Below are 24,093 nucleotides of genomic sequence, written 5' to 3' on the forward strand. Positions count from 1 at the left end.
TCATAGCTGAATAGTACTCCATGGTATGCATATACCACATTTTATTAATCCACCCATGTATGGATGGGCACTTGGGCTGTTTCCACATCTTTGCCATTGTGAATTGTGCTGCTATAAACATTCAAGTGCAGGTGTCTTTTGTTCTTTTTTTTTTTTTTTGAGACAGAGTCACACTCTGTTGCCTGGGCTTCTGTCTCAAAAAAAAAAAAATAAATAAAAATAAAAATAATATTTTGTTGAAAATGTGAAAGTAAGAGTGGGGTAGAAACACCATGGGGGGCCATTTGGGGTTAAAATAAATAGCCCTGGAGATATTTATTTTAATTGTTCCCAGTTCTCTTGTTTTCAAGAGAAAAACAGAGGAGGCTGTTGACTGATCTAGTAGCTACAATTCCTGGATTCTTCCTGATAAGCAAGTGCCACTACAACTGTATTAAAACTCCTAGTTCATGATGTCAGGCAGACACCCATCCTGTTCTTTTTTTTTGAGACAAGAGTCTCACTCTGTTTTCCTGGGCTAGAGTGCCGTGGCGTCAGCCTCGCTCACAGCAGCCTCCAACTCCTGGGCTTAAGCGATCCTCCTGCCTCAGCCTCCCGAGTAGCTGGGACTACAGGCATGCACCACCACGCCCAGCTAATTTTTTCTATATATTTTCAGTTGGTTAATTATTTTCTATATATTATTTCTATATATTTTCAGTTGGTCAATTTCTTTCTATTTTTAGTAGAGACGGGGTCTCTCTCTCTTGCTCAGGCTGGTCTTGAACTCCTGACCTCGAGTGATCCTCCTGCCTCGGCCTCCCCAGTAGCTGGAACTACAGGCATGCACCACCACGCCCAGCTAATTTTTTCTATATATTTTCAGTTGGTCAATTATTTTCTATATATTATTTCTATAATTATTTTCTATACATTTTTCTATATATTTTCAGTTGGTCAATTTCTTTCTATTTTTAGTAGAGACGGGGTCTCGCTCTTGCTCAGGCTGATCTCGAACTCCTGACCTTGAGCGATCCTCCCGCCTCGGCCTCCCAGAGTGCTGGGATTACAGGCGTGAGCCACCGCGCCCGGCCTCCCATCCTCTTCTTATTCTCTGAACCCCAGCTTTTTCACCCCGATAGCAACAAGCTTTTGTTGCAATTCTTCCTATTAAGTAAAACTTACTGTGCTCTTCAAGTATGCCAAGAAACCCCGTTGCAGTCGATGAGAAATTCTGTCGGGCCATTTCCTCAAAGTTGATATTGCAAAACTTGCATTTCACTTTCTGCCTTGGGTCATTCTTCAGTTTGTCGTCCTTTCTCCTATTATGGTTAATAATAGTGCATTCGTGTTTCCGCGCATTCTAAGGAACTGAGAAAGGGTCTCCCTGGCTGTTTATGTTGTTGGATCTTACTCGGAATAACACAGAGCAGAGGACGCCGGAGGTTTCATCAGTGATATTGTCCTCCACTCATGGATCTAAATAACACAGGGACAGACCACCTGGCCTCAGGTAGAGGTCCCTTGTGGTATTGAGATGGGATCCAGGGCTGGCCTTTAAGCAGGAAAAAGACCTATTAAACACTGGTGAGAAAATGAGGAATAGTGAGTTTTCTTTTCTTTTCTTTATTTTGAGACAGAGTCTCACTCTGTTGCCCAGGCTAGAGTGAGTGCCGTGGCGTCAGCCTAGCTCACAGCAGCCTCCAACTCCTGGCCTCAAGCGATCCTCCTGCCTCAGCCTCCCTCTTGAGTAGCTGGGACTACAGGCATGCGCCACCATGCCTGGCTCATTTTTTCTGTATATTTTTAGCTGTCCAATTAACTTCTTTCTGTTTTTGGTAGAGACGGGGTCTCGCTCTTGCTCAAGCTGGTTTCGAACTCCTGACCTTGAGCGATCCTCCTGCCTCGGCCTCCCAGAGTGCTAGGATGACAGGCGTGAGCCACCGCGCCCGGCCGTGAAGATGTTTTTATGTATTACTTTCAGTTATGACTTTTTAAATTTTTTCTTTGTGGTAGAAGAAAATTAATACTAGACAGGAGTTTTTCCTCCTGGATTTACCACTATCTAATTGGACTTTAAAAATATCATTTTCAATTTATATATATAGTTTAAACATTATTCATATGTTTGTGCTTTTCTCATATTAATTTTTAAATTTATAATTGGCATGCAGTATCTTTTTACTTTTTTTGTTTGTTTTTTGTTTTTTAGAGATAGGGTCTCTGTATGTTGCCCAGGCTGGTCTTGAACTCCTAGGCTCAGGCGATCCTCCTGCCTCAGCCTCCAGAGTAGCTGGGACTACAGGCATGCGCCAGGTTTTTGACACTTTTAACTGCTCCTTTTTCATTAGCCTCTTTTACAATATGTAATAGGTCTTTATATACTGTCTAGGAATAAGGAAAATCTCTTTTATAACCACAGTACGATGATCAAAATCAAGACATTTAACAACAACAACAAAAAAGACATTTAACACTGATATAATGCTATTTTCTAACTCAGAGTCTATCGTCACATTTCACTCATCATTCCACTGATATCTTTATTTCTCAACCTTTTTCTTCCTCCAACCCCAAGTCCAGGATCTAATCCGTAATCACGCACTGCATTTAGTTGGTCAACACATAAAGTTTTAAAATGTCTGTCATGAGAATAAGAGGCATATATGGAAGAAATTGTGCACTTTGTTATATATTATGAAAAGGTGACTGTATCATGAATACTCAATAGTTGTATGTAAAGGTCCACAAACATGAAATCACGTTTAAAAACCACTGGATTCAACAAGCCATGATTTTTGGGTGTATAAAAAAAAAGAGAGAGAGAGAGAAAAATATATTGAAATTAGAGAGTAAATAAAAATTAAAAAAAAACAAAACCATTGGAGTCTATTCTACTGTCATTCTCATGATCATCTTTAAGAGCTGAAAATTTCACCTCCCTGCTAAAGAAATTATTTTAGCATGGTTCACTAGGATGAGTAAAAGTCACCTATTACTATTTTTCTTTATATTCTAGATTTTAACTTTTTATTTTTCTGTGCTAAAGCGTGCAAAGAGGTGAGTTCAATCAAAGGTTTTGGTCCTTAGGCAACTTAAAAGTAGAAACAAACATATTCTGGATCTTGAAAAACACTCTTGGATCTGGCTGTGACAGTTGTGTTTTATTGACTGATTATTTGTATTTTGGTGGGAGAGACAAAGGCTATACGAAAAGTCGGCATTTTTGTTCAGAAATGATACTGCCTACTTTATTTTATTTATAAGACTTGGATCTCAGAAATTTTTAGTGAAACCAAAAAGTCAAGTTCCCAGAAAAGTTTTATTTAGCTATTTTTCCACTGAATGGATTCGAAAGACTGTGCTGGGCCAAGCTTGGTGGCTCACACCTGTAACCCTAGCACTCCGGGAGGCCGAGGCGGGAGGATTGCTCGAGGTCAGGAGTTCGAGACCAGCCTGAGCAAGAGGGAGACCCTGTCTCTACTAAAAATAGAAAGAAATTAATTGGCCAACTAAAAATATATAGAAAAAATTAGCCGGGCATGGTGGTGCATGCCTGTAGTCCCAGCTACTCGGGAGGCTGAGGCAGGAGGATCGCTTGAGCCCAGGAGTTGGAGGTTGCTGTGAGCTAGGCTGACGCCATGGCACTCTAGCTCGGGCGAAGAAATGAGACTCTGTCTCGAAGAAAAAAACAAACAAAAAAAACCCCCCAAAACCCAAAAAACTGTGTTGTAGGCACTGAAGGCAATTGTAAAAAGAACTATTCCCAGAATGTTCGGGAAATGGCATTAACATTGGAATAAACACAGTGTTTCTACCCAAATTTCTTTTCCCACCTGCCTGTCTTGAAGCAAACTTATCTTAATCAACTTCTTGACACTTGTCTTAATCAACTCAAAGTAACTTCTTGCGTTTTTATAAACTATAATTGACACCATAATTTATGTACCCTGAGTTTTATCTCTCTCTTTGACAACATGAACTGCTGGGCTGAGGAATTCTTAGAAATCTTCGAGGCCACTTTCTGTAATTAATAGTTCCTAGTAAGTGTTTTGATGAGAATAGGTATGATAGCAATTACTCTTGGAGACAGTTTAAAAAGAAATCAAATTGCACGAGTGGAGGAGAGTTTGCTGGCAAAAGTATAGAGCTACATCTAGTTTTCCTCCCAGGCATTGGTGGAAGTTGGGCAAGAGTTGGGGAAGACTTTCACTTGGCCGAGAACGGGCATGTGAACGGTGATGGGCAGAGCGCGCCCACTCAATACAGAGGGAACGGTATGTGCAAAGGCCCTGGGGTGACTGGGGCCTTAGTGTGTTTGCAGGGCAGTTCTGTTCCTAGACCCGTATAGACTCCTATAGCTGATAATTATGCATACAAGAGGATAATCGATTTGTTGGTGAGGGCCGGGCGCGGTGGCTCACACCTGTCATGTTAGCACTCTGGGAGGCCGACGCAGGCAGATCGCTTGAGGTCAGGAGTTCGAAACCAGCCTGAGCAAGAGCGAGACCCCGTCTCTACTATAAATAAAGAGAAATTAATTGGCCAACTAATATATATAGAAAAAAATCAGCCGGGCATGGTGGCGCACGCCTGTAGTCCCAGCTACTCGGGAGGCTGAGGCAGGAGGATCGCTTGAGGCCAGGAGTTGGAGGTTGCTGTGAGCTAGGCTGACGCCACGGCACTCACTCTAGCCTGGGCAACAAAGCGAGACCCTGTCTCAAAAAAATTTTTTTTGTTGGTGAAAAAAAAGAATCACGCAATTGAAGAGCCTGGAAAGAGTGACCTTCCGATTTTTCACGAGTGGAACGTGCAGACAAGGAGATGACTTGCTTCAAGTCGCCCAGGGAACTGGCTGGTAAGCCCGGACCGCGACTCAGATCACAGTGCTCCTGGCTGGCCTCTCTGTTCGCACTGCCTTCGCTCCGGGCAGGCTGGGCGTGGGTCACCCAGGAAGTTAGGGTCCCTGCATGCGATGTCCAATAATAGGGTCGCAGTTACAGTGGGCGCCATCCAGTGACTATTCAGACTCTTTTGCTTAAAAACTCAGATGTTCCCCGCCGTGTGATGCACTTCCATCCCGGTAAACCCACTGTGAGCTGGAAATGCATTTATTTATTTTATTTTATTTTATTTTTTTCCAGCATATTGTGGGGGTACACGTGTTAAGGTTATGGATATTGCCCTTGCCTCCCCTCCCCCCTCGAGTCAGAGCTTCAAGCGTGTCCATCCCCCAGTTGGTGCACATCTCACTCATTGTGTTTATATACACCCGTCCCCTCTGCCCCCACCTACCCGACACCCTATAAATGTTATTCCTATGTGTCCACTTAGGTGCTGATCAGTTAATACCAATTTGCTGGTGAGTCCATGTGGTGCTTGTTTTTCCATTCTTGAGACACTTCACTTAGTAGAATGGGTTCCAGCTCCAGCCAGGAAAATACAAGAGGTGCTAGATCACCGTTGTTTCTTATAGCTGAATAGAACTCCATGGTATGCATATATCACATTTTATTAATCCACTCATGAATTGATGGGCACTTGGGTTGTTTCCACACCTTTGCAATTGTGAATTGTGCTGCTACAAACATTCGAGTGCATCCAGTCAAAACAGAAGTCTTGGGTTATAAAAAAGAAAAAAAATAATAAGATAAAAAAGTTGGAAAAAAAGTATACAGTTATTTTAAAATTTAAAAAAATAAATAAACATTCGAGTGCAGGTATCGTTTTCATAGAGTGACTTTTGATCTTTGGGGTAGAGGCCCAGCCTAAGCCCCTGAGCATCGTAGCTTGGTCCAGCTTACCTGAAACATGCTCAGAAAACTCACTTCCATTAGCCTACCGTTGGGCAAAATCATCCCCCACAAAGCCCATTTTAATAATAAATAAAGTGTGGAGGGTCTCGTGTGATTTCCTGAATCCTGGACTCAAATTGAAAAAAACAGAGTGGTGGCATGGGCACGCCAGGTATGGTTTCCACTGAATGCATATTGCTTTTGCACTCTCATAAAACCAGAAAAATCTAGCTGAACTGTCTGTACTTGTCATTTTCTTGCCTTTGGAGGTTTTCTCCTGTGGCCAACAATTCTCCTTCTTTTTCTTGTCTATTTTTCCAAGTTCGACTTCAAGTCTGCTTAAGTCGGAGGGCCTTGTACACACCCTTGCTTGTAAATGCCTTGCCTTTCCCAAATTTCCTGTTTCGATTTCATTGCCTGTTAAATTTATGTGTTGTTTTATCGCCCTTTTTTCTCACCAACTACCTAATAATCTCCTTGAGGGCAGAGTTGGTATTTCATCATTGAAACATATCACACAATGCCTTGCACCTATGAGACTCTCAAAAAAGTTTTTTGTTATTGGTAATTACAAGATCAAAAGTCACTCTATGAAAAGGACACCTGCACTTGAATGTTTATATATTTTTTTTATAATTTTAAAATAACTGTATACTTTTTTTTACAACTTTTTTATCTTATTTTGTTTTGTTTTGTTTTATTTTACCCTTGTTTTTATTTTTATTTTTTCTTTGTTATAACCCAAGACTTCTGTTTTGACTAGATGCACTTGAATGGTGATCGGTAAATATTGAAAGTAAGTAAAAAGAACTTTAGAGAGATATCGTGAGAGTTATTTCCTACATAATATTGTTCCATTTTATTTTTCAAGGAGATGCACTATGTCAATTTAGAAATAAACAAGTGCAGAAGACTATAACAATGTTTTTTGTCTGATGTAATAATCACCAAACTTTGATATTTAACTCAGAAATACAGTATATTCACAAAACCCAAAGCTAATGTCAGTTGTTCTCCTAAAAAAGTAACAGAATTAACTGCTGAGTTACACGGGTGCTTCTAAACTCCCTTCCATATATAATATTCTACATATATTTGACCAGCGTCAACCTGTGGCTAAGAGTTAGCGTGTCTAAAATAGTTCTAGAAACAACTCATACTTTGAACTAAGATTGGAGGGAAGATAAAAAAAGAAAAAAGAAACAACTCAAAATGTTGGTTGCACTTTCTCAAATTGCCATGTGATTTCTTTTGACAGTTTATACTCTGCTTGTTTATAATAACGTCCACATTTAGTTTGGAGGAGAGGTAAATTCTAATAAATACTAAATAAAAATTCTTTTCTCTCATGCATACTCTCTCCTCCCTCCCTGTCTTCCTTTCTTTCTCTCTCTCTCTCTCTCTCATATGGAGGTCTTGCTATCTTACCCAGGCTGGACTCAAATTCTAGTGCTCATGCGATCCTCCTGCCTCAGCCTCCCGAGTAGCTGGGACTGCAAATGTGCACCACCACACCTGGCTAATTTTTCTTTTTAGTAGAGATGGGGGTCTCACTCTTGCTCAGGTTGTTCTTGAACTCCTGAGCTTAAGCAATCCTCCTGCCTCAGCCTCCCTAATTTTTCTCTCTCTCTTTCTTTCTTTCTTTCTTTCTTTCTTTCTTTCTTTCTTTCTTTCTTTCTTTCTTTCTTTCTTTCTTTCTTTCTCTTTCTTCTTTCTTCTTTCTTCTTTCTTCTTTCTTCTTTCTTCTTTCTTCTTTCTTCTTTCTTCTTTCTTCTTTCTTCTTTCTTTCTTTCTTTCTTTCTTTCTTTCTTTCTTTCTCTCTCTCTTTCTTGTTTTTTATTTTTTTTTATTTTATTTTTTTTTTTGAGACAGAGTCTCGCTTTGTTGCCCAGGCTAGAGTGAGTGCCGTGGCGTCAGCCTCGCTCACAGCAACCTCAAACTCCTGGGCTCGAGTGATCCTTCTGCCTCAGCCTCCCGGGTAGCTGGGACTACAGGCATGCGCCACCATGCCCGGCTAATTTTTTATATATATATCAGTTGGCCAATTAATTTCTTTCTATTTATAGTAGAGACGGGGTCTCGCTCCTGCTCAGGCTGGTTTCGAACTCCTGACCTTGAGCAATCCGCCCGCCTCGACCTCCCAGAGTGCTAGGATTACAGGCGTGAGCCACCTCGCCCGGCCTGTTTTTTATTTTATTTTATTTAATATTTAATATCTTTACTTTTTTTTTCTTTTCTATTCAGGACACAGCTAATTGGACTGAAGCTATATATTTAGTTGATCAATTCATTTTCTTTCTATTTTTAGTAGAGACGGGGTCTCGCTCTTGCTCAGGCTGGTCTCGAACTCCTGACCTTGAACGATCCCCCCGCCTCAGCCTCCCAGAGTGCTGGGATGACAGGCGTGAGCCAGTTCTTACAGTCTATATAGCACAGATCCCATAGAAGAATAAGGGTCTGTGCACGTGCCTGCCTTGCTCTGTTCTCTTTTGTATCCCCATAAAGTGTAACGAAACACCCCACAAATTTGTGTACCAGATATTTTGCAAGTAAAGAAGCAGGGGGAGAGCCAAGCCAGACGCCTTTTCTGAAGCGACGTCCCATTTGAGGAGGTGAACCAAGATGTGTGCTATCTTTCTGGCCAGTGTGCTGTTAAACCGCAGATGCTACCTCCCACACAAGGGGACTTCCTCAAACACCAGCTTCTCTGACCAGCCCTCTGCACGTTTTCTTCCTGCTCCCCTTCTTTGGCTTTGCACTTCAGACCGTGAAAAAGGGTGTTTCTTTTACCGTTTGTTCATCTGTGCTTGTTTGGTCCTCATTGTAGGGTGGAGGCTCTATGCATTTAAGTAAGTTAGAGTTGTCCAGAAAAGAGAGGCCGACAGGAAGAAAAGATTTCTGTGCATGTTTGCATAAAAGGAGCCCAAGGCCAGGCGTGGTGGCTCATGTCTGTAATCCTAGCATTTTGGGAGGCCGAGGCGGGAGGATCGCTCAAGGTCATGAGTTCGAAACCAGCCTGAGCAAGAGCGAGACCCCCGTCTCTACTATTAAAAAAAAAAAAAAGGAAGAAATGAATTGGCCAACTAAAAAAATGAATTGGCCAACTAAATTGGCCAAAAAAAAAAAATTGGCCAACTAGGGGGGTGGGTATAGACATACATATTGAGTGAGATGTGCACCATCTGGGGGATGGGCATGCTGGAGACTCAGATTTGTGGGGGGGGGGAGAGAGGGCATTTATTGAAACCTTAAAATCTGTACCCCCATAATATGCTGGAAAAAAAAATTGGCCAACTAAAAAAAAGAAATGAAAAAAAAAAAAAAAAAGAAATGAATTGGCTAAAAAAGAAATTCGCCAACTAGAAAAAATTAGCCGGGCATGCCTGTAGTCCCAGCTACTCGGGAGGCTGAGGCAGGAGGATCGCTTGAGGCCAGGAGTTGGAGGTTGCTGTGAGCTAGGCTGACGCCACAACACTCTAGCCCGGGCAACAGAGTGAGACTCTGTCTCAAAAAAAACAAAAAGAAGCTGAAAAGGGTTCTGCTTAGGCGCTAATTCTCAAGACCTTTCAAGTGGGTTTGGTTAAATGCTACGTTTTTAAGTGATTCTTCACAGAAAAACTCACAAGTGACTTAATTAAAGATAAATTTATTCACATGAATTGTCCAGCCCAACAGTAGAGAACAATGTCACTGTTGGAAAAGACCCCTGGAAATCTACTACAATGCATTAGTAAGTTAGTCTACCACTTTTTAAAAAATATAGGAAAGTAAGCTTGTTTTTTGGTTAACTCAGCCTCAACTGGGATTGGTTGTAGTATAATACAAAAATAAATGGTAGAGCTTTCAATTTTCTTGGCAAAAGATGAGTAGTTCGGGCCAGGCGTGGTGGCTCACGCCTGTCATCCTAGCACTCTGGGAGGCCGAGGCGGGAGGATCGCTTAAGGTCAGGAGTTCGAGACCAGCCTGAGCAAGAGCGAGGCCCTGTCTCTACTATAAAAAATAGAAAGAAATTAATTGGCCAACTAAAAATATGCAGAAAAAAAAATTAGCCGGGCATGGTGGAGCGTGCCTATAGTCCCAGCTACTTGGGAGGCTGAGGCAGGAGGATCGCTTGAGCCCAGGAGTCTGAGGTTGCTGTGAGCTAGGCTGAGGCCACGGCACTCTAGCCTGGGCAACAGAGTGAGATTCTGACTCAAAAAAAAAAAAAAAAAAGAAAAGAAAAAGAAAAGAAAAGATGAGTAGTTGGGTGCAAATGACCACATATGCAATTTAGAATTGTTTAAATGACAAACACTAGGGTCATTTCTTTATTTTTGAGTTGTCACAGTTAAGCACTTTCTAAGAATAGGTATCGAAACTATCTGCAGGAAACAGGACCAGAACACGCTGGATGAGATGGTGGTCTTTCGGAAGTTCTAGAATCAGTTTATCTGCAGTTTTCTGTTTTCTTTTCTTTGTAGGGAACTTTAGCTGTGGTCTCTGTCCATCTCTGCGTTTAACAGAATTTCTGTGAGTTGGAGAGGGAGAGATTAAAGAGTACTGACTCTGGTGCCGGAGTACCCGGGTTCAAATCCTAAATGAGCTACTTGTTGGCTGTGTGACCTTGAACCAATGACTTAACCTCTCTGTGCCTGGTTTTCCTCATCTTTAAACAGGGGGGAATAATAGTGCTTCCCTCATAGGAGTTTGTGAAAAGTCACTGGATCGATATAGATAAAGGGGTTAGGGCGGTTCCTGGGATAGAAGGCCATGCAAGCTGTTTTTATCTGTAGATGACGCAGGTCGCGTTGGCACCCACTGTTGCCCTTTTCAGGTGACATGCCTCAAAGTTTCTGTTCTTGCATCTGGCTTTTTCCCGGGTATAGACATTTTTTTTTTTTTTTTTTTGAGACAGAGTCTCACTCTGTTGCCCAGGCTAGAGTGAGTGCCGTGGCGTCAGCCTGGCTCACAGCAACCTCAAACTCCTGGGCTCAAGCGATCCTCCTGCCTCAGCCTCCCGAGTAGCTGGGACCACAGGCATGTGCCACCATGCCCGGCTGATTTCTTCTATATATTTTTAGTTGGCAAATTCATTTCCTTCTATTTTTAGTAGAGACAGGGGTCCTGCTCTTGCTCAGGCTGGTTTCGAACTCCTGACCTTGAGCGATCCTCCCGCCTCGGCCTCCCAGAATTGCTAGGATGACAGGTGTGAGCCACCGCGCCCTTTTGGTTTTTAAAATTTGTGCTACTCAGTTGGGTTTTTTTTTTTTTTTTTTAATAGCTTTTCCACATGTTCTGGTTAACAACAAGAAAAAAAAATGAGATGAAAAGTAAAATTAAAAAATAAAATAAAAGCTAAAAATAAAATAATAATAAAAAATAAATAGCTTTATTAAGGTATAATTTACATCCCATGTAATTTACCCAAAGTTTCAGTGGTTTGCAGTAGATTCAGAATTGTACAACCATCACCACGATTAGCTTGAGAACATTTTCATCAGCCCATAAGGAAGCCCCATATCCATGATCGGTCACTCCCCATCTGCCCTTCTGCCCCCAACCCTGAGAACCCCCCAATCTATTTGCTGTCTCCATTGATTTGCCTATTCTAGGACAGTTCATGTACACGAAGTCACGTGATATGTGATCTTGCGTGTCAGAGCTCATTCCAGGTCACCACTGTGCCGGGGGTGGGGTGGGGACATGCCCAAGGCCACCCCAAGGCCCGTTGCCTTACTAAGAGGACTCACAGGACTTGGCACAGGGTTACTTGTGCTCACGGTCGCGCTTTATTACAATGAAGACGTACAATGCAAAAAACTCAGCAAACGGAGAGGGACGTGGGGTGAATTCTGGAGGAAACCAGCTGCCACCTGCCTAGACTCCTGTCCCCCTGCGGTCCCACCGGATGTGCTTCAGACCTCCAGGCAGCAAGCCATGACAACGCATGTGGAATACTGCCCACCGGAAAACTCATTCGAGGCTCAGTGTCCAACGTTTTTTTTATGGGTGTCTACGGTTACACAGAAGCCTCCTGCCCAGCATGCCAAAGTCCCAGAATCTTCTCCAAAAGGCAAAAATAATAATAATAATGGGCCTTTCTAATAATAATAGCCATCTCAGGCGTGCTGTGTCACTGTTTTCTGCACACCCACCAAATGCAAACCTAGGGAAGCCAAATTGACAAAGGATGGAGACCTCGTCTGCTTGTCACCGCACCCTCCTTCCCTGCAAAGAACTTGATACGTGGTGGCTTTCTGCTACTGTCCCCCTGGGCTGTGCAAATCTTCAGCGGTCCCCGGCTCCTCTGTGGGTTTGTGTCCCTGCGCTGCAAAGTTTCTCTGGGCTCACCCAGACCTGCCGGGCCTGCTCGCTGCCATGCACGACCTCTGCTTATCCCAGATGCCCGCGTGTTGCTTCCCGACCCGACTGAATTCTCTGGGACTTGTCTCACTCTTGGAAGGCCTTCCTTCATCTGGAACGCCGAGGTCTGCTATTTGTGTCTCCGGTGGAAATAGTGGGTCTTTTGTTCCAGGGCCCCAGACGGCCTGTCACTCACACATCGGTGAGCTTTCACTAAAAGTGGAACAGTTTCCCCCACCTGACTTGCTGGGTGTCCGGGTCACATGGGGACCACGCTGAGGTTGCATCTTCTTTTTTTTTTTTTTTTGAGACAGAGTCTCACTCTGTTGCCCGGGCTAGAGTGAGTGCCGTGGCCTCAGCCTCGCTCACAGCAACCTCAACCTCCCAGGCTCCAGCGATCCTCCTGCCTCAGCCTCCCGAGTAGCTGGGACTACAGGCATGCGCCACCATGCCCGGCTCATTTTTTTTCTAGCTATATTTTTAGTTGGCCAATTAATTTCTTTCTATTTTTGGTAGAGACCGGAGTCTCGCTCTTGCTCAGGCTGGTCTCCAACTCCTGAGCTCGAGCGATCCTCCCTCCTCGGCCTCCCATAGTGCCAGGATGACAGTCGTGAGCCACCGCGCCCGGCCTGAGGTTGCACCTTCCTTTGTTCTCGTGGGCAGAGGCTGACTCAAGTGTCTCTGTGGCAGCCACTTGTCACAAGACCATTCCAAGGGTTGGATTGGAGGGGGTATGGGGCCAAAAAAAAAAGGCCATTCCAGGGGAGCAGTTCTGGGAAGAGGAACCATCCCAGGAAGGAGCGACCGGTGCTCCCATGAGCTGTCTGTGACCAGAGCTCTTTTTCTTCTGCATTGCCACGACAGGCTGAGTTAAAGAAAGCAGAAACAACCCGCCTCCTCTTGGCCGAGCTAGTTCCTTCGCTTCTCAAGTGAAGCAAAGATTCTTTTCCTGTCTGTGGCTTTGCATAATTATTTTTCCGTTACTTACTTTAATGCAACGGCCAGAAATATATTTTTCAGAGTGGAGGAGAGCGGACTTTCGGACACATGTCAGGCTCTGTCACTCGCCACCCGGGCAGGGAAACATGGTCCCTTTGTCCCTAGGTTTTCTCATCTGTGAAACCCACAGGGTAAATAGCTCCTGCTTCCCGAGGGTCGTTGTGGGGCTGGACTCACACAAGGCGTCTACAGTCTGCTCTGAGCACATTTAAAGCAAAAGCTGGTGTAAGGTGACCCTGGAAGAAAAGTTAGTGATATTGCTGTTCATTTTCAGGACATAAAAATCCATTCTTTCTTTTCCACTGCTCACACTGAGTCAATAAAATTCCTTCCCCTCTCTCTGCCCCACTCGCCCTTACAAGTTGATTTAATTAACAACAGGAACTTTTTTTTGTTTTTTTTTTTGAGTCAGAGTCTCACTCTGTCGCCCGGGCTGGAGTGAGCGCCGTGGCGTCAGCCTCGCTCACAGCAACCTCCAACTCTTGGCCTCCTGCCTCAGCCTCCCGAGTAGCTGGGACTACAGGCATGTGCCCTCATGCCTGGCTAACTTTCTCTTTTTTTTTTTTTTTGAGACATTTTCACTTTGTTGCCCAGGCTAGAGTGCTGTGGCCTCAGCCTAGCTCACAGCAACCTCCAACTCCTGGGCTCAAGCGATCCTCCTACCTCAGCCTCCTACCCGAGTAGCTGGGACTAAGGCATGTGCCACCATGCCCTGCTAACTCTTTTTATATGTTTTTAGTTGGCCAATTAATTTCTATTTTTAGTAGAGACGGGGTCTCGCTCTCGCTCAGGCTGGTCTGGAACTCCTGACCTCGAGCGATCCTCCCGCCTCGGCCTCCCAGAGTGCTGGGATTACAGGCGTGAGCCACCCCGCCGGGCCTGAATGGTCAGTTTAAAGGGAGCACAGGGAAAGTGGGAACACGGTCTGTTCCATGAAAGGACTGTCGCCAAGTTGTCATCTCTGGCCACCGGTTTGAGCCGTTGGGTGTGGCGTAGGACTGGAACCGGTGTGGGAGGGCCTGAGTCCTGCGTCCAGCAGGAGAAATGTAAATCTGTATTCAAAGTCGATGCAGGCCGGGCGCAGTAACTCACACCTGTAATCCTAGCACTCTGGGATGCCGAGGCAGGAGGGTTGCTCGAGGTCAGGAGTTCGAAACCAGCCAGAGCAAGAGCGAGACCCCGTCTCTACTAAAAAAATTAGAAATAAATGAATTGGCCAACTAAAAATATATAGAAAAAATGAGCCGGGCATGGTGGCTCACGCTTGTAGTCCCAGCTACTCCGGAGGCTGAGGCAGGCGGATTGCTCCAGGTCAGGAGTTCGAGACCGGCCTGAGCAAGAGCGAGACCCCGTCTCTACTATAAATAGAAAGAAATTAATTGGTCAAGTAAAAATATATAGAAAAAAATGAGCCGGGCATGGTGGCGCATGCCTGTAGTCCCAGCTACTCGGGAGGCTGAGGCAGGAGGATCGCTGAGCCCAGGAGATTGAGGTTGCTGTGAGCTAGGCTGACGCCACGGCATTCACTCTAGCCCGGGCAGCAGAGTGAGACTCTGTCTCAAAAAAAAAAACAAAACGAAACAAAATAAAAAAAAACAACAAAGTGGATTCAGAGGTGACATAAAAGGAGGCCATGGTGGAAAAGTAGCTCGGAAGGTGAGGGTTAGCTTACCAGGATTTGTTTGTGCAGATTTCTCTCTGCCTCGACTCCCCGTCTCTGCTGGTAAGGGTGTCTTTCTTCCTCCAAGGTCCAGGGGAGGCACTTTTTTTTCACCTGGGAGCTCGGTCGCCTGCTTCCTGGAAGGACAAAGAGGGGACACTGTGCCCTTCTTGCACGTGCTGTTGTTTAAGTCCCTTTAACTCAGTATAACCCGTATGCCAAAGTGGACTATTTTGGGGTCGCCTATTCTGTCACCCCACCAGTGCTCACCCTGTGCCAAGCCGTGTCTCATGTGCTTTGTTACGTATTAACTCGAATCCTCTTAACTGCATGAGGCGCGTCGTTATTATTCCCATTTTACAGATGAGGAAACTGAGGATCAGAGAAGCTGAGTGCCTCGCCCAAGGTTGCAGAGCCGGCAGGGGGAGGCAGAACCGGGAACCCAGCCCAGGCTAGTCTGATTTTAGAGCCTCTGGACCCTTTTTTTTTGACCCGTGTGCTCTCTCTGGGTAATTTTGTGACACTTTCTGGCTGGCCACATTGCGTATTTACAGAAAGGATCATGCACATGTTAACCTTTATATTTGCCGGAAAATGAGACAGCCATCAAGAAAGCCTAGCGAACCGGGAAAAACGTGTCTTTATGATGTTGCTGGAAGGGAGGGAAATAACGTTGGATTCAAGGTGTTCCCTGCTGTCGCGAGTTCAAGGTTGGGAGTTGCCAGAGATCAGCTGTCCCTAACCCTAAAAAGGAAGTGGTGACCGACTTGCTGGCTGGCTTCCTACTGTGAGATAGCACTAAAATAACAGCCCCAAAGTGTAAAAATAGTCCAGTCCCATGAAGCATCAACCGTCCTTTTTTAAAAACACAACTGTAAAACCCACGAAATAAAGGTTCCTTTCATTTTTCTGGCTGAACAGAGTGGACATTGGTAGACACTCGTCATTTCTGTTACCTCCTCCTGTCATTTTAGGGAACTGATGTTAATATTTGTCATGGGACCCCTCCCCCCGCCCCAAGGAAGACTCTCATTCGTGCCATTTTGTTTTATTTTCTTTTTATTTTCATTTATTTTTTATAATTTTCTTTTACTTTTTAAATTTTTTTTAATTGTCAGCCATGGATCAGGCATAAGCTCAGCCATTTTGTTTTATAAAACACCACCCAATTCGACATCGGTTCTCAGAAGGTCAGTTCTCTGGAGTCTAGAAGGTAGGGTGAAGATCTTTCAATGCGTTTTGCTTTTGTTTTCTCTAAGGGCTCCACTGGGATGGCTTTGAGAAATAATGTTAGTAGCTAAATTCATCAAGCACTGACCATTTGTCGGCTTTATTTAAAAAACTTTACATGAATTGACTCTTTTTGTTTGTTTGATTTTTTGACACAGAGTCTCACTCTGTTGCCCAGGCTAGAGTGAGTGCCGTGGCATCAGCCTAGCTCACAGCAGCCTCAGACTCCTGGCCTCAAGCGATCCTCCTGCCTCAGCCTCCCCAGTAGCTGGGACTACAGGCATGCGCCACCATGCCTTGCTCATTTTTTCTACATATTTTTAGTTGGACAATTAATTTCTTTCTATTTTTTTAGTAGAGACAGTGTCTCGCTCTTGCTCAGGCTGGTTTCGAACTCCTGACCTTTGAGCGATCCTCCTGCCTCGGCCTCCCAAGAGTGCTAGGATTACAGGCGTGAGCCACCGCGCCCGGCCCAAGGAGTCCCCAACTTTAAGCAGAACCTTAGTGGCATCGCTTCTAAACGCATCAACAGAGCTTCCTTGGTGTCAGCAAGCACCCAGTCAGTGGTAGAAATTGTTTTAAAAATAATTGTATCTATAGATTGTTCTCGATTAACAGGTTGTGTTACAAAAGTTTGCTGCAGAGGGGCTATTTGCAATGCCGATGGAATGAATATTCCTGCAGAAACCATAGCAAAAGCAGCAGTCGGCACCCACATACACCCATGGAATTCGTAATGAGACAATTCTGTGTATTTCTTTTTTTTTTAAATTTCAGCATATTATGGGGGTACAAATTTTAAGGTTGCGTATATTGCCCTTGTCCCCCCTCCCCCCTCGAATCTGAGCTTTAAGCGTGACCATCCCCCAAACGTTGCACATCTCACTCATTGTGTTTGTATGTACCCATCCCCTCCTCCCCCTCCCACCTGCCCGACACCCAATAAATGTTATTCCTATATGTCCACTTGGGTGTTGATCCGTTAATACCAATTTGCTGGTGAGTCCATGTGGTGCTTGTTTTTCCATTCTTGGGACACTTCACTTAGCAGAATGGGTTCCAGCTCCATCCAGGAGAATACAAGAGATGCTATAGCACCATTGTTTCTTTCTTTCTTTTTTTAATTTTTATTTTCAATCCATAGAATCAATAAGAGATTAATATCGCATTTTGAAAGCCTTAAATAAATCAGTAACCTTTGTTTCTTAAAGCTGAGTATTATTACCCCATGGTGCACATAGACCACATTTTATTAATCCACTCATGAATTGATGGGCACTTGGGTTGTTTCCACATCTGTGCAATTGTGAATTGTGCTGCTACAAACATTCGAGTGCAGGTGTCTTTATTGTAGATTGTGCTTTGTTCTTTTGGGTAGATCCCAGGAGGGGGATTGCTGGATCAAATGGTAGCTCCACTTGTATTGCTCTAAGGTATCTCCATATTGCTTCCCACAGAGGTTGCACTAGTTTGCAGTCCCCCCAGCAGTTTCTCTTTGATTATCGTGGGGAGGGAGGCGTTGATGAGCAATCCATCTTCTGCTACTAAGAGAGGCACACACTTCCTCTTTTCTGCTGCTGCTATCACGATTCCTTTCCACCCATGCCAGCTCCTTCACGCCCCCCAGCCTTCCCTCCAGACCCCACCGGTAGAAGCAAAAGGAAGAAACTTTTCCCAGCGTGGGGGATTACATTCATTGGAAAAAAAAAAAAAAAGTAGGCGATGTTGCTCTTTTAAGGGCAGCAAAAGGTAGTGGAAAGTGGTCATTACATGCAGTTTAATATCTTAAAGGCATTTAGAAAACAAACTACAGTGTGATCTCTTTAACTTCGGAGAGAACTAGGGAAATATAGAGATAGCATCCAGTCCCGGCTTTTTTAAACACGAGGTTAAGGCTCCACTTTTGCAGAAGCCTAGCAAAGCTCAGTTCCATTTTTAATAATTTATATTTCAAATTCATATTCGTATGCATGCCTGCGTGCCCTCCTCTCAAATCAAATAAGCAGAGAGATGGGTGCTTCATTTTTTTTTTTTTTTTTTGAGACAGAGTCTCGCTCTGTTGCCCGGGCTAGAGTGAGTGCCGTGGCGTCAGCCTCGCTCACAGCAACCTCCAACTCCTGGGCTCAAGCGATCCTCCTGCCTCAGCCTCCCGAGTAGCTGGGACTACAGGCATGCGCCACCATGCCCGGCTAATTTTTTCTATTTTTAGTTGTTTGGCTAATTTCTTCCTATTTATAGTAGAAACAGGGGTCTTTCTCTTGCTAAGGCTGGTCTCGAACTCCTGAGCTCAAGCGATCCTCCCACCTCGGCCTCCCGAAGTGCTAGGATTACAGGTGTGAGCCACCGCGCCCGGCCAGAGAGGGGTGTTTCTTAGTAAAGAAATTGGTCGGGATGGGCAGGGTGGAGGCCGGGAGCCTCCCAACTGTGTGCTTTTCCAGAAACGCAGCCCTGGGGTGAGGCTGTGGGAAAGTTCCCACAGGGGTTTCCCATGCTCAGGGCTGTCATTTCTCTGGGCTGTCACTTCGTCAGTCTTTGGCCACGGTGAGTAAAGGAATCGTGTGACTCCTTGGGCTGTCGTTGTGGGTTTCACTGCACGTGCAAAACGTGGACTGATCCGCAGTTGTGGGTTTCACTGCACGTGCAAAACGTGGACTGATCCGCAGTTGCGGGTCTCACTGCACGTGCAAAACGTGGACTGATCTGCAGTTGCGGGTCTCACTGCACGTGCAAACTGTGGACTGATCTGCAGTTGCGGGTCTCACTGCACGTGCAGAATGTGGACTGATCTGCAGTTGTGGGTTTCACTGCACATGCAAAACGTGGACTGATCTGCAGTTGTGGGTTTCACTGCACGTGCAAAACGTGGACTGATCTGCAGTTGTGGGTCTCACTGCACGTGCAAAACGTGGACTGATCTGCAGTTGTGGGTTTCACTGCACGTGCAAAACGTGGACTGATCCGCAGTTGCGGGTCTCACTGCACGTGCAAAACGTGGACTGATCTGCAGTTGTGGGTTTCACTGCACATGCAAAACGTGGACTGATCTGCAGTTGCGGGTTTCACTGCACGTGCAGAATGTGGACTGATCTGCAGTTGTGGGTCTCACTGCACGTGCAGAATGTGGACTGATCCGCAGTTGTGGGTCTCACTGCACGTGAAAAACGTGGACTGATCTGCAGTTGTGGGGTCTCACTGCACATGCAAAACGTGGACTGATCTGCAGTTGCGGGTTTCACTGCATGTGCAAAACGTGGACTGATCCGCAGTTGTGGGTTTCACTGCAGGTGCAAACTGTGGACTGATCTGCAGTTGCGGGTTTCACTGCAGGTGCAAAACGTGGACTGATCTGCAGTTGCGGGTCTCACTGCAGGTGCAGAACGTGGACTGATCCGCAGTTGTGGGTCTCACTGCACGTGCAGAACGTGGACTGATCCGCAGTTGCGGGTCTCACTGCAGGTGCAAACTGTGGACTGATCTGCAGTTGTGGGTCTCACTGCACGTGCAAAACGTGGACTTATCTGCAGTTGCGGGTCTCACTGCACGTGCAAAACGTGGACTGATCTGCAGTTGCGGGTTTCACTGCACATGCAAAACGTGGACTGATCTGCAGTTGTGGGGTTTCACTGCACGTGCAAAACGTGGACTGATCTGCAGTTGTGGGTCTCACTGCACGTGCAAAACGTGGACTGATCTGCAGTTGCGGGTTTCACTGCACGTGCAAAACGTGGACTGATCTGCAGTTGCGGGTTTCACTGCACGTGCAAAACGTGGACTGATCTGCAGTTGCGGGTCTCACTGCACGTGCAAAACGTGGACTGATCCACAGTTGTGGGTTTCACTGCACGTGCAGAATGTGGACTGATCTGCAGTTGCGGGTTTCACTGCACGTGCAAAACGTGGACTGATCTGCCCGCTGTGGGTGGATGACTGTCCCCCTGCCACCCACCACCTGTGCTGGAAATTGCATTTTCCGTCTTGCCTGTCTGCTCGCTGTAACTCTCACAAAGCTTATCTCCTTCAAGTTCCTCTTGATAAGAGATCATGTTTATGTGATTCTAGTTATTTCCACTTTCATAAAGATACAAAGTGTCATAAAAAAAAAATGCCCTGAACCCATCAAGTGTCTAAGTGAGAGCCTCAGAACACACACGTACACACAGCACCACGCCCCTAGTGGTAGAAGCAAAGTGCTACTATTAATAGTTAGTGTTAACCATAGACACCCAAGAATTAAAACCGAGGCTGGGCCGGGCGCGGTGGCTCAGGCCTGTAATCCTAGCACTCTGGGAGGCCGAGGCGGGAGGATCGCTCAAGGTCAGGAGTTCGAGACCAGCCTGAGCAAGAGCGAGACCCTGTCTCTACTAAAAATAGAAACAAATTAATTGGCCAACTAAAAATATATAGAATAAATATACAGGCATGAGCCACCACGCCCGGCCTGATAAAGCAATTTTCAATGACTTGGGCCAGGGCATGGCTGTGTCACCCCAAATACAATGATGTTCCTCTCTCTACTATTCCTTCTATTCTTTATCATATGCATAGCTACCAAAAAAAAGTAACCTTATTCTTTATATGACTTTTTGGGTGCAATGTAGCTGGCTGGAGTTTGCATCTGCGATTGAGTAAATGGAGTCTTGCTTGGTTTGATGATCGATGCTTTGTTTTTGGGGACTGTCACCAAGAAATTGAAGAAGTTGTACGAAGTGTGTATCTGTGAGAGAGAGGCATGTTGTAGAGGTTTTGGGGGTTAAGGACAGAACAATTTCCTCTTGAGGAATTAAAGGATTTTTCTGTGAAATGTAAATATAGTTCAAAAAGACCTTAAAGGATTTAATCATTTTGATAATGATCATCATAGTGTTTGTGTTTTTTAATACTTAAAAAACTTAATGGAGGCTGGGGGTGGTGGCTCATGCCTGTAATCCTAGCACTCTGGGAGGCCGAGGCGGGAGGATTGCTTGAGCTCAGGAGTTCGAGACCAGCCTGAGCAAGAGCGAGACCTCATCTCTACTAAAAATAGAAAGAAATCAGCCAAACAACTAAAAATAGAAAAAATTAGCCGGGCATGGTGGTGCATGCCTGTAGTCCCAGCTCCTCGGGAGGCTGAGGCAGGAGGATCGCTGGAGCCCAGGAGCCTGAGGTTGCTGTGAGCGAGGCTGACGCCACGGCACTCACTCTAGCCCGGGCAACAGAGTGAGACTCTGTCTCAAAAAAAAAAAAAGTTAATGGAAAACAGGATTTAGAGAATTATTCAGGAAATTGTAATATTTTGAGTCAGTAATTTTATTAATCAATATTACTATTAATAACATTTTTTCTTGTGTCTTAGGATTGCTTGGTAATGCTTTTTCTTTTCTTCTGCCAACAGAAAAAATATAGAAAGGGGTTTATCGATATTGCGAAAATCAAGTGTGTGGAAATAGTGAAGAATGATGGTGGTGTCATTCCCTGTCAAAATAAATACCCGTTTCAGGTGAGCTGCCGTGTTTTTGCAATAATGCGGAGCTGGGCTTTTAGTCCTGTCTGCTGTCTGACATTAGCGTGTGCTCTGGTGGCTGACTTTTAGGTTCATTTCCCACTTTACTAGTTACTGCTTTGCTTCATAAATGGCTTAGGTCATTGTTGAAACTTCTCATTCTCGTTAGGGGCTGCTAGATTCCACCGAAGGGTGCTGAGTTTCCACACCCCAGATCTGAGTTGCTTGCTCAGATTTGTTTATCCCAGAGCAGTTAGAATAAGGAGTGAGGAGGGAGCTGGGACTGAAAACAAGGGGCGTGAAGTTTTCCTTGTGAATCTGAAAAGCTGAGACATGGCAGGCATAAGTCACTTTCTAACAGAAACGAGACGAAAAGGCTGCCTGGGGTGAAAAATGACACTATTAGCGTCACCTATTGATGGAACTGTGCTTTTTTTTTTTTTTTTTGAGACAGAGTCTCGCTTTGTTGTCCAGGCTAGAGTGAGTGCCGTGGCGTCAGCCTAGCTCACAGCAACCTCAGACTCCTGGGCTCGAGCGATCCTCCTGCCTCAGCCTCCCGAGTAGCTGGGACTACAGGCATGCGCCACTAATGCCCGGCTCATTTTTTTTTTTATATATATATCAGTTGGCCAATTAATTTCTTTCTATTTATAGTAGAGACGGGGTCTCGCTCTTGCTCAGGCTGGTTTTGAACTCCTGACCTTGAGCAATCCGCCCGCCTCGGCCTCCCAAGAGCTAGGATTACAGGCGTGAGCCACCGCGCCCGGCCTGGAACTGTGCTTTTTAAAGGGTGATCAAAGCAGCCGGGCGTGTGGTGGCTCACGCCTGTCACCCTAGCACTCTGGGAGGCCAAGTTGGAAGGATCGCTCGAGGTCAGGAGTTCGAGACCAGCCTGAGCAAGAGCGAGAACCCCCGTCTCTACTTAAATAAAGAAAGAAAATTAATTGGCCAACTAAAAATATATAGAAAAAATGAGCCGGGCGTGGTGGCGCATGCCTGTAGTCCCAGCTACTACTTGGGAGGCTGAGGCAGGAGGATTGCTTGAGCCCAGGAGTTTGAGGTTGCTGTGAGCGAGGCTGACGCCACGGCACTCACTCTAGCCTGGGCAACAGAGTGAGACTCTGTCTCTAAATAAATAAATAAATTAATTAATTAATAACAAAAGGGTGATCGTGTCATTTTTTTTTTCTGACAATGATCCTATTGCATAAGGGGGTAAATATCATGCTATTCTCATTTACAACCGGGGGAATCGAGGCTCACGGCTGTCTGGTGGCCGTCCAAGCCTGTCGAGCGACACACTCACATCTGCTCACTCCCAAGGAGGAGGGGGACGGCACCCCGAGCCACTCTGCGCCCGTGGGACGTCCCAGGATCTTGGGGCGCACGTGCCTGAGAACTCAGGAGAGTGGAGGTGGACCCCGAGATTCCAGAGCAGGGGTCCTCAAACTTTTTAAACAGAGGGGCCAGGTCACCGTCCCCCAGACCGCTGGAGAGCGCGCACTGTGGGCCCGGGACGAGTCGGCTGCTAAGCAGGACAGGCAGCGGCGGCAGAAACACCCGGCGGGCCGGACACATGTGCTAGGTGGCCGCATGTGGCCCGCGGGCCGCAGTTTGAGGACGCCTGTTCTAGAACTTTCAGCAGGCAGCATAGAGCCGGTCTCCAGCACCTCACCTTTGCTTTTCCAGGATGTTTTCCTGCTCTTTCTCGGAGTGCTGAACATCCCAAATGAAAGTCGCCTTTTGCCCAAGATTGCGGTCTCGTCCTGGTCCGAGGGGACAGCTGCAAGTGTCTTTTTCAACGTAGAATCCCAGTGGAGTTTTTGCTTGCCTCTGATCGCTACTGCGAAGCGACCAATTGCATTTGAAATAAACACTCACCACTTTGGGGCATTAAAGACGTTTGGGAGCCCCTGAGCTAAGATCTCTAAGCTTCTGGATTGTTCTTCTCAATGGTGGCAACCACACAAAAGGAGGAAGGAGAATATTTAATTTTCTTTTCTCCATTCCTCATTTTATTTATTTTTTTGAGACAGAGTCTCGCTTTGTTGCCCAGGCTAGAGTGAGTGCCGTGGCGTCAGCCTCGCTCACAGCAGCCTCCAACTCCTGGGCTCAAGCGATCCTCCTGCCTCAGCCTCCCGAGTAGCTGGGACTACAGGCATGCGCCACCATGCCCGGCTCATTTTTTCTATATATATTAGTTGGCCAATTAATTTCTTTCTATTTATAGTAGAGATGGGGTCTCGCTCTTGCTCAGGCTGGTTTCGAACTCCTGACCTTGAGCGATCCTCCTGCCTCGGCCTCCCAGAGTGCTAGGATTATAGACGTGATCCACCGTGTCTGGCCTTAACTTTTTCTATATATTTTCAGTTGGTCAATTAATTTCTTTCTATTTTTGGTAGAGTCGGGGGCTCGCTCTTGCTCAGGCTGGTTTCGAACTCCTGACCTTGAGGGATCCTCCCGCCTCGGCCTCCCAGAGTGCTAGGATGACAGGCGTGAGCCACCGCGCCCGGCCAGTGGTTAATGTCTTTAAAAGAACGTAGCATAGACCTGGGCGAGGCAGTGCTTAATCAACTTAGCTACTGCAATTATTGACGGTGGGAAAAACA

General features: G+C 45.6%; 1 protein-coding gene across 1 annotated transcript in view; it reads left to right on the top strand.

The window, feature by feature from the left end:
- TEC (tec protein tyrosine kinase) overlaps window positions 1–24,093 on the top strand; it is an 82,106-nt gene that overhangs the window by 25,170 nt on the left and 32,843 nt on the right. Inside the window, exon 3 of the mRNA XM_075997800.1 lies at window positions 21,377–21,481. Within this exon, the coding sequence (XP_075853915.1) occupies window positions 21,377–21,481 (105 nt within the window). The remainder of the gene's footprint in view (window positions 1–21,376; window positions 21,482–24,093) is intronic.

Source organism: Microcebus murinus, chromosome 26 (genome assembly GCF_040939455.1).
Source record: "Microcebus murinus isolate Inina chromosome 26, M.murinus_Inina_mat1.0, whole genome shotgun sequence".
NCBI classification, from domain to species: domain Eukaryota; kingdom Metazoa; phylum Chordata; class Mammalia; order Primates; family Cheirogaleidae; genus Microcebus; species Microcebus murinus.